The sequence below is a fragment of the Genypterus blacodes genome, unplaced genomic scaffold (genome assembly GCF_046128005.1).
Source record: "Genypterus blacodes isolate CSIRO-AG114 ecotype Tasmania unplaced genomic scaffold, CSIRO-AGI_Gbla_v1 ptg000024l_1, whole genome shotgun sequence".
Taxonomy (NCBI): domain Eukaryota; kingdom Metazoa; phylum Chordata; class Actinopteri; order Ophidiiformes; family Ophidiidae; genus Genypterus; species Genypterus blacodes.
In genome coordinates this window covers 1,040,679-1,057,798 of record NW_027466837.1, presented here as the reverse complement: position 1 = coordinate 1,057,798, position 17,120 = coordinate 1,040,679, and the positions used below count along the sequence as shown (strand labels likewise).

Sequence of the window (17,120 nt, the reverse complement as noted above, 5' to 3'; positions counted from 1 at the left end):
CTTAATGCCACAAAAAATAATTTGGAAAGGCTTTTTAATTTTAATAAGTAGGCCTGTAGATGCAGAGCGGCTTAAATGATTCCCAAATACAGCGGGAGTAGGAAAGAGAAGGAGGGGTGAGGAGAGAGGAGAGGCGGAAAGGGTGCTAGGCCTTGCCTTGAAACGCAGAGCCTGACTGGAATACTAATGTGTCTGAATTTATGCATCTCCTCAGTCTGCAGCCCGGAGAGGGGGGTGGGGGAGACGAGCCAGCGAGCGAGCGAGAGAGAGAGAGAGAGAGAGGAACAGAGAGAAAGGGTGTGAGGGTGGAGGTGAAGGGGGCGGCTGTGTGGAAGAAGAGGAGAAAAGTAAAACCGTGGCTGATTGATTCCATCCATCTATTTTTCTTCAAAATAATGCCTGATTCCTGAAAGAATGAGCGGCTCTGCAGCGGGCCGAGGGCCAGAGCGGCTCGGCAGCTCTGCAGCGTCCTGGAGCCTCACACACACACACACACACACACACACACACACACACACACACACACACACACACACACACACTCAGGACGCTCACACACACACTGGCTACACTGTGCAATGAGCCAGCCAATGGTTTTGTTTATAAATAACTTGGGGTAAAATGATTGATTTGGTCAGATAAACACTGCAAAGGTATTTATGATTTTAAGCTCTAAAATACTGGAGGTTGGATAGTTTCACTTTACAAAACACAACAAAAAGAACTCTGCTACAGAATCCACTCATGGAATACAGATTTGGGGGTTTTGCCTCATTTGAACTGAAGCTAATCTCCCTCCTTCTGTCACCCCTGAGTATGTGCTGGGATCTGTTTGAGGGATTTAAAGTCTTAAGTTTAGTTAAGGGGGTGAAGAGTGGCTCCATTCTTCCTCACCCGCAGGCTCTAAAGGTGAAGAAACCAAAGAAAACAATAACAAAATGATCTCTGAAAGACCAAAAAGAAAGGTTTGCCAGGGACCGACATGTTGGGAGGTCAAAGTGAAGACGTCCCACGTTCCGTTTCTCTTTAATTAGACGGAGGGAAAGCACGGAGAACAGAGGGACAGAACCAGCAGCACCACATGAGACATAGAGGCATACGTGGGAAAGATGAACTCCTCTTACCCACAGTTACCAGCTTCTGTTGTCCTTCAAGTATTTCTGCTCTTCGTCGCTCCTTCGCTCTTATTCGCCCCCCAAAGAGCCTCGTGTCAACCACAAGGTCACAAGGTCACAAGGTCATCACGTCACTGAACACAGGAGAAAGACACACTCATTATAACTCATGCTGCACATCCATAACAACGCACAGATACGTTTGTGTTTGAGCCACACAGCATCACTAACGTGTTTCTGAAGTCTGCTCTCTTACCAAAGCAGAGTTCAGTCTTAAACTCCTCGCTCTGGCTTTTGAGACTTGATTGTAAGATTCTTCTGCACTTCTACTTAGAAAGCAATCAGCAGCATTCTGACTGGAGTGTGCAAACACACTTTCAATCACTCACACACCAGCCTGAGTGCACACTTACATCACACACCAACTCTTAGTCAACTCTTAGTTTCCCAAACTTCTGTCTGAGTCATGACCCAACATTTGGCCCCCAAACTGTGGAACACTCTGATGTCTTCATGCCTGATTTAAGATAGAATCAGGTTTGTTGGTTTTTATTTGGGATTGAAATTATTCTTCTCTGGGTGTTTTATTTAATTTAATTTAATCTAATATTGTTTTATTTTAACCAATTTGTTATCTGAATTTAGTAAAATGCTATAAAATATACATAACATATTTTCAGAATAATTCCAGAAACCCAAATTTGGACGTTTGAAAACGTTCCATTTTTAATGTAAGTAAGAATGTTTGAAATCCCTTAAATCAAAAGTGTTGCATTGCCACTTGTTGCATTCACACGAGAGGCTCTATACATTTGGTTGCGGTGTATTTGTGCTCACCTGAGGCTCCAGGCTTCCATCATACTCACTCCTCTTCACACTGCAGCACTCTGAGGCGTGCCTATAAAGTGAAAGTGACCGGAGCTGATCCCTGAGCACCCGGAGAGGGCGGAGAGGCCTGCATGACAGCACCGCAGGCAAGGAAGCTTTATTAGAGGACGGAATCAATCCTGTAACAGAGAAGAGGAGATGAGAGGAGAAGAGAGGAGAGGAGAAGGGAGGAGGGAGGAGGCGAACCTGCAGTATGATCCATCTGCTGGGCCTGAAATCAATTTCACTTCCTCAGTTTTAGTGTCTCCCAACAGAGCTGTGCAGGCAGAGAGAGAGACAGCGTGAGACAGCATGAGACAGAGTGAGACAGGAGTGAGACAGGTGATCCAGTGTCGTCTGTCATCACAAACAGGGGAAATATTGTTCCCGTCTTTGCTCCGGCTCGTCTCTAACGCTGCTCTCTTAGCTTTGACACTCAGCCTGGTGACAGATAACACGTGTTTGAAGGAACTCTGGGTTGCCAGTTTTGACGCTTTTGTTGCATCAGTCGCTGCTGGCAGCTGAAATTTCGTCGTCGGACACGTGTGATGTGTATTGTAATAAGTTTGGGCTCCAGCCAAACAACTACTCTGCAGAAACGGTGTCAGTGGAGCAGCTGCCTCACCGCCACAGCGTCTGTGCTGCTGAAACACACATATCTAGGTCGTGGAATTCATGCCGTCACAATGCAAATGTGTTGTACCGCTGCTTAAATGATGTGCAGGTGATGAGAGGAGGCCGGTTGGATACTTTACAGAGGCTTTCTAGCATTATAAGGCAGACATGTAGCAGCTCTATTAAGGGGGAAACACATTGTGCTTTTTTTGTTGAAGCCTTAAAAAAAGGCAATGCCTGGTGTTTTCCCTCAGTGTGCTCAGGGGTGCTGTAGAGAGGGAGAGCAGAAGGGGAGGAAAGCGATAAATGGTTTCCGAAATAGCACACAGCTATCTGTCTGTGTCCACAAACACTTAGACCGCTTATTAAACTGTGTTATAGATCAGACAGAACTATTATTGTGTTGCCAGGTTGTGAAAATCGTCTCGCCAAAGGATTACAAGTCCCTCGCTTTATAATCCACTTTCTTAATGTCAATAAACTGTTAAAAATAGATTATTTGCTCTCCAGCTCTTTTGCAGGAAAAAAAAGTTTCCATCCAAACTTTCACAAGCTGAAGCTGATTTATGAGCAAAGGGCTTTCACAACCTGGCAGCCCAACGTCCAAGGACAAAGCAGTGAGTGATTTAACACTTATGAAGCAATTAGTTCATTAGGAAGCACAACTTTACAACGTTCTGTGGTCGTACATGTGGGCAGGCGTGTACTTAAGCCTCCGATTCCTGGAACAGAAACATGCAGTGTGTCCGTGTTTACAGAGAGGTTCCCCTCATTCCTCCCAGACCACCAACACGTCTCTCTCTCTCTCGCTCTCTCTACACACACACACACACCGATGACAGGTAGTATGTGTGAGAGAAGAGAGGCCTGTTTATGGCCTTGGGAGTGAGAGTCAATCACTGTGTCTGATATCTTCATTTGAGACCGAGGGCTGATCACCGCTCGTCCTGCTTGTTCCACATTAACTCATTATCACACACGCTCACTCCATTAATTTTCTTGCTTTTATTAGCAGCCAGAGTGGATTGGCGCACACACACACACACACACACACACACACACACACACACACAGTGGGCCCATGACAAGCGGTGCCTCTGCCTCATCTGACAGCTAATGGCTTCATTAGGAGCAGCATGTTAATTGGCTGACTTTGGGGAGATGCTCGTTAATGAGGATAAATAGATTCACACCTGAGTGAGGCTCTACCCAGCCAGAGAGGTGCAGGGGAACTCTGGGAGGAGGATGAGCAAATACGGACCGCAACGCTGTAACGCCGAGTATAAGTCGACGTGACAGAGCCGCGTCCCGTCCACTTCCTCCCAGCCTAAACACAAACAGTTGGGTTTCCTCGCCAAGCGGAGACTTATTAGCCGAGTGGCTGATTAGCACCAGGAGGCCAAAACAAAGAGCAGTATGTCAAAGCAATTAGCCCCGGTGTTTACCTCGCAGCTCCCAGGCCGTCTGCACCATGCATCTGAGCTGAGAGAGGGAGAGAGAGAGAGAGAGAGAGAGATGGTTATTTCAAACAGTTGTAGAAAAAGGACAACAGCTGGTCCATGGGCCTGTGTGTGTGTGTGTGTGTGTGTGTGTTCAGTGCTTGTACCTCAATCCATCTGCTTTGCTGCCTGGATCTCCATCCACTGCTGTCTGGTCATGACAGCCTACACACACACACACACTCTTTTACACACCACTGGTTAGAGACTCTCATACTCTCAGGGGAGGGGGCGGGGGGGTCGGACAGACAAAATGGAAGCGGGCTCGTCTGCTCATTTCCATAAGGACAGACACACTGAGCCTGTGAGGGACACGCTGTGAACGACACACACACACACACACACACACACACAAACAGCCTCTCTGTCATGCGCTGCACACTAACTCCCCCTAGTGGCCGCTGGAACTCTCTGCATCTCATTCACACTCTGGAGGAGAGACAATAGAAACATGAAAACACTTTGGAATCTGAGTCAAACATGACCAGAGGGTGATGGCGCGTTATGCTGCCCCCTGGTGGTGACATATAGACTGCACTCACCTCCTAATGTCCCCCGTACATGTTTGTGTGTGTGTGTGTGTCAGTGGAGTCTAAATCCCTAAATGACCTTCAGATTGATCAGAGTGAACAAACATGGAGGCTCAGGCCACAGTGGAAGCATGTCAATAATGATCTTTAATGTCAATATATACAGAACTTGAAAGAAAAATATAATCTTAAAAATCAAATGAAATAAATACAATATGGTACAATTTCCACAATGAATGTCTGTTTGAAGAGAGATCCATGGAAATGATTCTTTTTTTTGTGTGTTTTTGTGGTTTTTTTAAAGTTTCTGTTTTTTTAAATTCAGCCTCTCTGGTTCGGCGGGGGTTCGTCCCGCCCCCCCCAGAGAAATCCATACAGCTCCCCCACATGCTCTTCATCTTCCTCATCTTCATTATACATACAGTATATATATGTACTTGTTGCAAACTATTATTTCTGCCGTTATCACATTCTGTTCATGTTCTCCAGAAGGTTTTTGAACTCTTGATCAGTCTGCAGCGTTTCTTTGTTTGTTTGTTTGACCGTCTGATTCGCTGTTAGCATCACAAAGTAACACGAGTGTGAACCTCCAGGGAAGAGAAGCACAGCTCTGCTCACACACATGCAGCTATGGTACCAGGGGTGCTGCTAGAGGATCTGGGGCCTGAGGGACTCCGGGTGGAAGAGCTCAACCGCCCCGTCGCCCCCCTCGGACAGCGACCACGCACCAACACTCTGTACGCATAAACCACCGACTCACAGAGAAGAAGTTAAGAGAGCCAAAGCAAAACGGGGTGGGGGGAGGAAGAAGAGGAGGAGAACCGGGTGGGAGGGCGAGGCGCCGATGAAGAGGAGTGTGGGACTGAGGGGGGAGGGGAGGATAAGGGGAATGGGGGGGGGACACAGTTTACCGAAGCAGCCTTGAATCAGCCAATCACAGTGAAGGAGAACATCAGCTGGTGTGTCTCTTCCCCCTGATGAGGAGGAAGAGAGAACGAAAGGCGAGGAGGGCGAGTGCATATGAAAGCAGTGGAAATAAATACAAGTCTGTCTCCCCAGCAGTAACAGATGTGTGTGTGTGTGTGTGTGTCCTCGTCCTCTTCAGCTGACTTCCTCACAATGCAACATTGTCCAGTGTGTGTGTGTGTGTGTGTGTGTGTGTGTGTGTGTGTGTGTGTGTGTGTGTGTTTGTGTGTGTGTGTGTGTGTGTGTGCTGGATGCTTTAAATAAATAGGTTAAAAAGAGAGACAGTAGGTTTGACTGGCCTGGGTTTGGGTCTGTATGTGCGCGGATCTGTCTATGAAGAGGTCAAAGAGTGTGTGTGTGTGTGTGTGTGTATGTTTGTGTGTCTACATGTCTGTGGAGGTGAGCTTCTTCATGCTGCGTCTCTGGGCTAGACTGGACGCTGCCACGGGCTCCAGCACCGGCTGACTGGTCTTCTGGCTCAGCGCTGAGTAAGTGGCGGCCATGGCTCCCTGCAGGACGACACGGGGCGTTACAGCGAGGCAGCTTCCTGTCTGAGCGCCTTAGATAAGGCAGTGACATCACTACATCGCTCACCTTAACGAGATGCGGCGCGTCGTGGCGCGTGAGCTTGAAGTGTGGTAGAGCGTCTCTGCAGGTGATCCAGGAATGCTTGAGAACCTGCTCTGCTGTGTAACGCTGGTGAGGATCCACATGCAGCATGTGGGACAGAAGCTCCTGGAACAGAACAGAACTCTGCTTTAACTACGGCAGGAAGGACAGGAGGGAAAGGGACTGGAACTGTGCTGATACAGGCCAGAGAGAGAGTGTGTGTGTGTGTGTGTGTGTGTGTGTGTGTGTGTGTGTGTGTGTGTGTGTGTGTGTGTGTGTGTGTGTGTGTGTGTGTGTGTGTGTACCTTTGAGGTGTCTGATACAGTATCCCAGTTGCCGCCTGTCAGAGAGAACTTCCCAGAGCCTATCCGCAGTAGAATCTCCTCCGGTGTGTCGTTTGGCCCGTTAGCAAACGGCGTGTACCTGATGGCAAAGCACAACACACACACGTTATTATGAAGACAATATAGACTTGATGTAAAGACCATTGTGCTTCTTCCAGAGTCTCACCCTGCCAGCATGGTGTACAGCAGGACTCCCAGGCTCCATATGTCACAGGCTGCATCATAACCCTGCCGCATTAGTACCTGCACACACACACACACACACACACACACACACACACACACACACACACACACACACACACACACACACACACACACACACACACACACACACACACACACACACACACACACACACACACACACACACACACACACACACACACACACACCAGAGATGTTGTTACACATTATGTCTTTGTCATCGTCCTCCAGCGTTGTGTTTGCGCTCTTGTTTACCTCTGGAGCCACAAAGTTGGCGGTGTAGCAGGGCGTTAGCAGAAGCCCGTTGCCGCCCCGGAGCTGCTTTGCGAAGCCGAAGTCACAGATCCTGATGGAGTCTGCGTTACCGGAGTCGTCCATGTAAAGGATGTTGCTGGGTTTCAGGTCTCTGTGGACCACCTGGGGAGAACACACACACACACACTGAGTTACAGGGGCACGGATGGTACTCTGCTGCAGATTCCTCCACGTGTGTGTGCGTGTGTGTGTGTGTGTGTGTGTGTGTGTGTGTGTGTGTGTGTGTGTGTGTGTGTGTGTGTGTGTGTGTGTGTGTACCCCTTGGCAGTGGAGGTAGTCAACAGTCTTGGTGATGGTGTAGAGCACAGCACTGGCCTCCCTCTCAGAGAAGAACTTCTGCCTGAGGATCTTATCCAGCAGCTCTCCGCCCTTCATCAGCTCCGTCACCACGTACACATACCTGCCCTCGTCATACACCTAACACACACACACACACACACACACACACACATGGGGTCAGCTCCTGGTCTGTGTGTGAGCAAACAAAGATTGAGAAGCTCAGGTAGAAGTCATACTGACGTCTTTCAGCGTGATGATGTTAGGATGCTGTCCGTATCTCATCAGGATCTCAATCTCCTCTGAGGGGTCCCGCTTACTTTTGTCTATAATCTGAGACGGGGGGGGACACAGGGGGACAAGGGGAGTTAGTGTGAAACAGAGCAGCTGTGTAAATGACTTGCAGCACCAATCAGACACTGGATGAAGCTGTGCTGCCCCCTGCTGGCCTGCTGTCTTCACTCACAACATTCAAAATGATTATTCAGATTCTGAGAGACGACAGATCAAAGATTCACATCCAAAAAGCAGCATTTCTGATCACTGATGCTCTCAAAGCTTTATAATCAGATTTAATTCAATGGAAATGAGAGTAGACTGATGACGATGAAGATGATGGTGAGGTTGTACCTTCACAGCGTAGTCCATTGCCGACACTCTGTGCACACAGCGTTTACAGATGGAGTAGGAGCCGACGCCGATGTCCTCCTGCAGCTCGTACAGGTCACAGAACTTGGCTGAGCCTCCGTGCATCTGTGCAGGAGGAGAAACACACAGCAGAGCTCAGCGTCACACAGTGAGGGGGTGTGTGTGTGTGTGTGTGTGTGTGTGTGTGACCCACAGGATTGTAAACAAAGCCAGCAGCCTCCTCCATTCACACACATCCTCTTCATATCTGACCCAGGCTGCTGAGGTCACAGAAGTTAGGGACAGACTTCCACAGCCGCTCCTCTTCACAAATTATCAATTAAATGTCTAACAGTACGCAGGGCGACAGCAGCTTTGGCTTTAGCTCCTTCACGTCATGGCAACACCTTCATGTGACTGAAACGGACACAAATCAAAGTCTGCTTCCGCTGAGGCACAGAGGAGATGATGTCATGTCTTAATCAGAGGAGGACGCCCCCGTGTGTGTGTGTGTGTGTGTGTGTGTGTGTGTGTGTGTGTGTGTGTGTGTGTGTGTGTGTGTGTGTGTGTGTGTGTGTGTGTGTGTGTGTGCGCTCTTCCTCAAAGGGCAGACTGGCCTCACGCTGGGATTACGCAACATGTCGTGTCTCCTCAGAGAGCAGAGGAGGAAGACGATCGATCCTCTGCATGTTCGGCTTTGACAGCTCAAAGGAGAAACGCGTTAAAACACCTGCAGCAACCGATGTCAACACGTGGACGCGATGGCATTTCATGGCCAATCCCAGCTGAGATGTGTGTGTGTGTGTGTGTGTGTGTTAACGGCAGCGTCTCCTCCCATTAACACACTAACTCTGCTCTAATCACCTGCAGCCTCTGACAGACGCTAATTGAAATCTATGTTAAGCTCAGTAGTGAAGTAGTTTTACATTTTAATTACCGTCTATTTAGCCATGGAGAGCACAGAGGGTGGAAAATGTGTGTGTGTGTGTGTGTGTGTGTGCACGTGTGTGTGTCCACCTGAACTATGGGGAGGATGCTGAGCAGAGGGGAGCTCTTGTTCTCGTCCATCGGGGTCGGAGCGACGAAGCTGAAGCCTTTGAAGAGCTGGTGGGCATTTGCACTGGGAGGGATACCTGGGGAGTCTGCACACACACACACACACGCACACACACACGACATGTGATATAGATACACTCTCAAACCCACACAACTTTTTTTTGGGATAGCTGTTGTTGCGATCATGGTGAGTGATCAAATGTAGTTTCCATGGCTACAGAAGTGGCTGCTGCAAAAGCGCGTGTGTGTGTGTGTGTGTGAGCGCCGGTGTGTGTAGGTGTGTATTTACCTTTAGGTGTTTTAGCGGTGAACTCGGGGTCGAAGCAGAAGGTGTCATCTGGTTTACCTGCTGCAGGCTTGAACGGGGGCGGGAGCTCTCGCCTGTACAGCTTCTGCACGGGACAAACACACATCTCTGACTAAAAGCATACGGCAGGTTGGGTGTGTGTGTGTGTGTGTGTGTGTATATTTCTGAGTCGCAAGCCAAGACCCTTCCCAGATTAACCCCTCCCCGCCCCTGTCCAGCTCGGCCCGGCCAACACGGCCCTGCTGGCTCTTAAACACTCATGCAGGGCTATTAGTGCACACACACTGAGAACTGGCGGCCCGCCCAGATACACACACACACACACAAACAACATGGCTGCTGTGGCCAAGACTGATGGCCAGTAGTTACTAAGCCAACCGTTTGTTAGGTGTGAATCCTCAACAGGAGCTGGCCGTTTACATTTGTGTGTTTGTGCGAGCGCGAGTGTGTGTGTGCAGCGGTCTGTGTGTGTACTCACATTCCAGTCGATGGTGGAAAAGAAGGCATGCCGCTTAATCTCCTCCACGCCATCAGGCCCCGCCCCTAAGGACACACAGAGCAGCGACACATTAGGCACCTTTCTGTTCTCAGGACTTCGTTTTAGTTTTTATTTCATATTATTATTTACTTTCATTATTTTTCCAGGTATTAAGTACGTGTGTGTACAAAGGCCCCTCACACACGTACACACACCACCAGCAGTGATGTTTCTCTTGTCGCTCCCCATTTATGCTTGAAAAACCGACCGAGGCTGTAATACCACAGATCCTCCACTAGATGTCAGGATGGGGGCGCGTTTGAGGACAGGACCGCTGTACTGCCATCATCACACTCCCTCACACAGACAACAGACAGTAAATCTTCTGCCGTTGGTAAATTAAAGGTGCAGGATGCTTCACTCAATACTAGAGAGGGGGGGTAAGGATGTCTCCTTTACTTTAGGAGAGAGGAGGGGGTGTTAACCTTAATTCTGTGTCTTCTGTGTGTGTTTGCGCGCTCCTCACCTAGTCTGTTGGAGGGGTTACGTTTAAACAGCATTCTCAGCAAACTCTGGGCTTCGAAACTTAGGAACTGTGGCATCCCCAGCTTGGCTCTGGAGGGCAGAGTGAGCAGAGAGCAACAGATGAATATGGACATCGAGGACAAAAGGACAGAGAGACGCTGGCGGCCGTTAAGACGTCTGGCGTTCTTTGACTCACTTGAGGATCATGTTCATAGTCTCGTTGCGATCTTTCCCTTGGAACGGTAACGTCCCTGTTAGCATCTCAAACTACAACCAGCAGGGAAAAGGAAAGAAAGATGTTTAAGTATCAAACAAGGCAAATAGAGAGAGTAATAAGAGTGAGTGTGTGTGTGTGTGTGTGTGTGCTGTGTACCATCAGAACTCCCAGGGACCACCAGTCTGCACTCTGTGTGTGTCCTCTCCTATTGACCACCTCAGGGGCCATATACTCCACCGTACCACAGAAGGAATACGCCTTCTTATCAGCATCCACTGACTCTTTACTCAAGCCAAAGTCTGAGACGCAAGGCAACCATGACAGCATGTTAACACACAGTTTAGGTTACAGATAAGGGTTCAAATGACAAGGAAGCTAAGAAAAGACTTCATAAAGTCAGCAAGGTGAGACGGCAGAGACATATTGTGATGTTGTGTCATTGAAACGTAGACAGAAGACAAACCTGTTAACTTTATGTGTCCAGCTTCATCAAGTAAGATGCTGAAAGACAAGAAGAGGGGAGATTTAGACAGAGAAAGAGTAGAAGTGTTTCACATCAAACAATGCAAATATGTGGATGTGCACGACGGCACTTTGTGTTCTTGTGAATCTAAATATCTGCAGACACAGTGAGATATTAATGAGCCCTTACAGTTTATACTAAAGTGGCAAACGGGGCCAGATGTTTGCGTGTTTGTGAGTGAGAACATAAAGAGACAGATCTCCTCCATCAGTCTGCGTTCTGTGAGCGTCACTGTGTTTAGAGTCGTAAGAAGGAGAGCGAACACATCTGCACGCTCAGTCTATCGCCGTAACGCCTGACGTATTCACCGCACCTCCAGTCTATGAGCCCGTTTCTAAAATAGATTTAGAGGACTGAAGCGCGTTAAAGACACTCAGGAGACAAAGAGTCAGTGGTGGCTTTGCATCACGGAGCAGATGTTAGGGATGAATCACAGCCGTCTGAGGCTCAGGCCCACCGTGTGATTTGTGGAGCCGCTGCACACAAAAATCAATCAATTGCGGGGCCAGATCATCAATCCCATCGGGGTCCTAAGGGGCGGCGTGAGCCCGGCTTAGCAGCATTAGCGGCTAACTCTGAGCTCGTTTGGCATTTGGACCCAAAATCTCCCAAGCTGCTACAACCATCACCGAGCGGATGACAAACCAGTGACACATTGTTGACTGCGTAGTTTGTGCTGTTACCCGTTACACAGTGTGACACGAAGTCAGCTGGTAAAGGGAGGGTGGTGGGGGGGTTGGGGTCTTACTTCTCTGGCTTGAGGTCTCTGTAAACTATGCCCAGGGTGTGCAGATGGTCGAGGGCCAGGGCCAGCTCTGCAAGGTAGAATTTCACATCCTCCTCTGTAAACATAACCTGATAAGAACTGGACAAATTTACTCTCTGAACACAGAAGAGGGGAAAATGCAGCAGCAGCAGCAGAGAAACAACAACAACAACTTGGTCAGTGTCCACAACACAGAGAAAACACAGGATTATTACAACAAAAACCAACACAGAGAGGAACAAGTTACTCAACAAACTCTATCATCTCTGAGGTTACTCTGACACAAGGCCGTAAGTGAGCCATGTGGCACGTCACACATCTGCATTGTGAAACATCTGAACACTTAATATGCAACCTAACAAAAAGCTACAAAGAGATTAGAACTGCAACATGGAGACCTGTGGTGAAAATGATGAATTACTGACACGCAAATGGAGACTTAAGTGAGGATAAAAGCATTATTGTCTCCAGGAGGATTCAGGGCTAAAAAGCAAACATGACACAGGAGAGAGAGAAACGACAACATTGACAGGATTTCTGCCGCTACAAAAGATAATAATGAAATACTGTTGCATAATGGATTTACACCTGTTTCCATTTGTAGCTGTCATTTTCTAACAATTCCTTAGGGCTCGTAAAAGCATAATAAGCATATGCGATTAGGATTTCCACAAATAGAGGCTTTACAAGTGTGAGGATTAAAAGGAGGCAGTGAATTCTGCTGGATAGACAGCGGCTACGCTGCTTTAGCAAATAAATATATAAAGTATAAACAAGCTTAAGAGTATAATGAGATGTAAAGTGACAGGAAGTCATCTTACCTCTTTGGATAAGCGTGTGAATACATCCCCTCCCCTGAGAAAGTCCAGTATTAAATACAGTTTCCCTTCTGTCTGAAAGGCTGAGAGGCAAGAAAGCAGAGTCACTCACACGTACACACACACTCAGTACACACACACACTGCTGATACATGCAGTTTAATCATTAGAATGTGTGGATATGAGCTAGAATATCAGGATGTGTCAATAAAGGAGTCATGGAGATTAACTCAAACTCAGATTGCGTTCCGATTTAAACTCTGGCTGTATTCTTGTAGTTTGTCATTGTTGGAGTGGATTTTAAAAAGCATAAGCGATGTTTAGGTTTGCCCGTGTGAAGGCCTGCACTTTCACAACGCTCCCTAACTGCGATGTGTGGATTAGTGATGTCACCGCGTCAGCAGAGATGAGAAGAAAACGCCACGACAGGGATTAAAAGGATCCCAGGACTGTCCCAACGCAAAGCAAACTTTACCGCCGTACGTTTAGCTCACACACTCCTATGGATTCTACCCTAATTACCCGGGTGGGCTGCGAGCGTGAAACCGCCGCCGCCGTGCTCCTGAGCGCTCTGAGCTTCTCACGCTTTGCTGAGTGCTCTCTGCCCAAACTGAGATTTGAATGTGATTAACTGTGCTGTTGGAATGAAGGCGCAGGTAAAATCAGTGTGATGATTTGCATAGAGAAGTCTCTTACCGTAGTGCAATTTCACTATGAAGGGGTGATTGACTTCCACTAAAATGTCTCTCTCCATCTTAGTGCGAACTCTGTCCCTGACTGCAGAGACAAAACAGGAAGGTGCAGCAGTGTGAGAGAGAGAAATCTGACACAGAGAACAGAACAGGACAGGCAGGAACTCTGCAGCGATGCTCGTTTCAAACAAAAACAGCTCTTTACCTTTCAAAGATGCCTTTTTTAGAACTTTCATTGCATATAACTGACCGGCGTCTGGACCCACAATCTTCCTGACGAGGAATACCTGAGGGGACACGGCACAGTGAGAAGGACAGGGGCGGGTGTGAGGCGAGGACAGAGGTGTGTGAGCGGTCAGCTTGCTCACCTTGCCAAAGGAGCCCTGGCCCAGGACTTTGAGCAACTCGAACTGAGATGGGTCGGCTTTCTCACAGCCCTCCTTCACATGGTGGGTGATAGGAATCTCCTCATATGTCCCCTCATCCTACACACACACACACACACACACACACACACACACACACACACACACACACACACACACACACAGCTCCAGCGTTAGTCATTGCACATACACAACATGTACACTCCTCATGCGTCGGTTGATGACTTACACAGTGCGTGAAAGACTCTCCCTCCTCCATGGGCTCGTCCATGATCTGATGTCCATTGACCTGGAACCAAAGCGGCAGATGTGTCAGAGCCGGTACCGGTAAACATCTGAACTAAAGCGCGTGCATCCTTCGCTTTTTGCAGAAACAGAATTGTGGCCGGAGCTGCCGCACGCCCACAGCTATGACGAAACATTAAAACAACAACACAGATGAAATGGATGAGTCACATACGAGGAGATGGCGTGCGTTCAGTCCTCGTACCAAAGTGCTATTTGTTTCAAAACAGTATGGAGTCCAGATCTAAGCCTCTCCAGCTGCCCGGCTCCCATCCTGTCTCCATAAAGCCCCTCATTATTAGCATTCTAGCATAATCCCTAGCCGGAGCAAAAACAACATGTCTGGCTGTGAGTGGTGTTTGCTGGGCTGCAGTCAGCATGCAGCCTCTTGAGGATCGCTGGGCCCACGATCTGACTGGGACTCTGGATGCTACTGGTGGCCAGGATCCCCTTTTTACTGATGTGACCACAGATAAGGCTGCATTTACATGTGCAGGACTGTTTAATGACTATGACACACACACACATACACACACACACACTCAGCGTGGTGTTGTTATCAGCAGAGGCACTTCAGTAGTAAAGCAGGTGGTTAATTGTCTGCAGTAACGTTAGCAGTAGTAGATATTCTTCAGTTCTGTGTTGAAGCTGAGCCTGCATGATGTATTCAGCCCAGTGTGTGTTGAATTCCATCAAGCCTCTGAAGAGGGGGGATGACTCATAGCTCTACGCAAGCCCACTCAGTGGGTGGAGCCACCAACATACACTCATGTACATCCACGGATCAGACATCAACAAACCGCTCTCTCCACCGTCTCAGCACCACTATGTATGCAAACGCAACCTGGATATGCAAATATGTTCAACCAGAAGGATCAAAGCAACATATACAACAATGTCAGAACGGACACACTGCTGCAATTGTGGTAGAATAGTATCTCGGCCGGCCAAAACCAGAGGAGAGCTCGTGTGATAATTCACACATAGATTCTCACTCCCACCTTTGCTGTGGCTCATCGCAGCGTGTAGCAGAGCAGCTCAGCCTACACTCTCACACACACACACACACACACACACACACACACACACACACACACACACACACACACACACACACACACACACACACACACACACACACACACACACACACACACACACACACACACACACACACACACACACACACACACACAACCAACACAGCCTCTCTGCTACAGGAGAAGATGCCTGACAGCAAAGCAAAGGCATTATGTGCTGCAAGAGTTGAGATTGAACCTGCTTGATGTCACTGACACCGGCAGGACCGAAGAGGAAGGATCAGCGCCGGCCCAGTTTAAAAGGCTGCGGCTGCTGATGATGAAGATGATGATGTGAGATTCCTTAAATATCTAATTTGATCTGAGATCCCGGAGGATTTAGAGCCCAATGCAGCATACTGAAGCATTACAGCCAGAGCAAGAGGTCACTTTGATGAGGAACTGCTCAGACAGTCTGTTTCAGAAGCTTAACACGGTCCCACAGGCAGACAGACAGGCGGTCTGGAGGTGAAGTGTGAAAGACTGCAAAGAATTCCAGAGATGAGGAGGTTTAGGATGTCAGTCTGGCTTCACACATCTCACTGAAAGGCTCGGACTCGAACTTTAAACCTTTACACTGCCATCACAAACGAGTGAAATGCGTCTTTGATGTTTGAAAACGTCTAAAGACGATAAGAATCAACAAACAAAACACTTTATGCTTCATCTTCCGTGTTATTCTTTATGACACCGGTTAAAAAGTTAATGTTACGTTAACTTATAAGCACAAACATTCTGATGCAGTTGATCGCATGACACTTATGTAACTAAACAGACTAATTATAATAAACGTGTTATTTATGAATCTGCAGCTATAAACAGCATCGGTGTGTCAGATTGAGGATTCATCCCCCGGCTGAGCGACCACAACACAGCTAACGACAAACTTTAAACTAAATTTACGACACTGTAATAAAGTCTACGTCGGTGAAAATAACATTAAACGATACATTTAAAGATCTCGGTTTACAAGACTGAGCACGATTAACAGAAACTTGTCTCCTAAGTTTCAAGCACCGAGCTGTCAGCTAGCAAGCCGCTCGCTAATGCTAACAGGCTAAGCTAGCTATGGAGTAAACTCTTCCAGATAAAGTGTAACTAACTGGAGAGACGCTGTGTGTCAGGGGGTCAAACGGTCAATTCTCCGTGTGCGGGTACACGCTATGGCGGAGCCCCGGGTGGAGTTGTGACATCAACAAACCCAAACGGAAACAAAAACAAACACCTCACCAGCTGTTAGCATTAGCTAGCGTGTTAGCATGCATCACGGTGCGCTTGCAGGTCGTGACGCGAATTTCTGCCCGACGCAACTTCACCGGGCACCGCCAAACTAAACGGGACGACACAAAGTGGAAACAAAGCCGGTGCACAACACGACACGGTGCACGCTCACAACTCACCTCAATACTAGATATGTTTACCTCCATCTTGTGCCAGGATTCCTCTCAGTCTAAGGCATCGTATTCCACCTAGACCCCCGCTCCACGTTGCATGTCTTCCCCGTGTGGAAGTGTCTGGCTTTTCTGCTTTGACGATCGGATGCTGCGCGGCTGCGGGACCGGTAACCGGGATAAGAGCTCGTCGGTCGGGTGCGGGAGTAGCCGATGTTGTTGACCGGACCATAGGCTCGCCAAGAGCACCGCTACCCTGCCATAGATGCGAATATGGCGGCTACCGAGGTACCTGATCGTCAGTGAGTGAGACTTAGTTGACGTAGTCGTGACGCAGTTCAGTTAAGGATTTCCCCCCGTCCGAACCACAGCAACAGATCCGGAGATAGCGGGGAGCAAGAGGACGCAGGCAGGCGAGGGGAGTCGGATGCTGAGTGACATGCGTGCATCTGGAGGAAGATGATGATGATGATGATGATGATGATGGTGATGTGGGTGGGACTGAAATAGCCACAGGCAAGCGGCTTAAATCACGGTTGACACCGCACTTCAATGACAAAATCCCCAGCAAAATAGCCCCATGAGGTGAGGCTTGATCTTATGGGTGTAAAGTGAAGGTTTTAGAGC

General features: G+C 48.3%; 1 protein-coding gene across 4 annotated transcripts; it reads right to left on the bottom strand.

Moving 5' to 3' along the window:
• Positions 1-4,750: 4,750 nt before the first annotated feature.
• On the bottom strand, positions 4,751-16,913 carry rps6kal (ribosomal protein S6 kinase a, like). Of its 4 annotated transcripts, none has more exons than XM_076143382.1 (22): positions 16,503-16,913; positions 13,968-14,027; positions 13,721-13,837; positions 13,558-13,639; positions 13,357-13,437; positions 12,664-12,743; positions 11,825-11,958; positions 11,017-11,054; positions 10,710-10,852; positions 10,533-10,603; positions 10,338-10,426; positions 9,812-9,876; positions 9,316-9,418; positions 8,988-9,112; positions 7,974-8,096; positions 7,587-7,676; positions 7,326-7,484; positions 7,008-7,169; positions 6,712-6,788; positions 6,507-6,624; positions 6,187-6,327; positions 4,751-6,101 (listed from the first exon to the last, which is right to left on the bottom strand). In XM_076143382.1, exons 1-22 carry the CDS (start codon positions 16,527-16,529, stop codon positions 5,976-5,978), a joined length of 2,211 nt encoding a protein of 736 aa, XP_075999497.1. In that variant the 5' UTR covers positions 16,530-16,913; the 3' UTR covers positions 4,751-5,975. The 4 variants fall into 4 exon arrangements, with proteins under 4 accessions (XP_075999497.1, XP_075999498.1, XP_075999499.1 ...); XM_076143383.1 differs by having other exon boundaries at positions 16,524-16,913; XM_076143384.1 differs by having other exon boundaries at positions 11,825-11,931; positions 16,503-16,912.
• Between the last annotated feature and the right edge of the window lie 207 nt (positions 16,914-17,120).

Excerpts from the sequence above, each read along its gene's own strand:
- rps6kal (XM_076143382.1), bottom strand. The coding sequence starts at position 16,529 with ATGGAGGTAAACATATCTAGTATTGAG. Across the intron at positions 9,877-10,337 it reads TAACCCCTCCAACAGACTAG|GGGCGGGGCCTGATGGCGTG; the intron begins GTGAGGAGCGCG and ends GTGTGTCCTTAG. Across the intron at positions 6,102-6,186 it reads ACGCGCCGCATCTCGTTAAG|GGAGCCATGGCCGCCACTTA; the intron begins GTGAGCGATGTA and ends GTCGTCCTGCAG.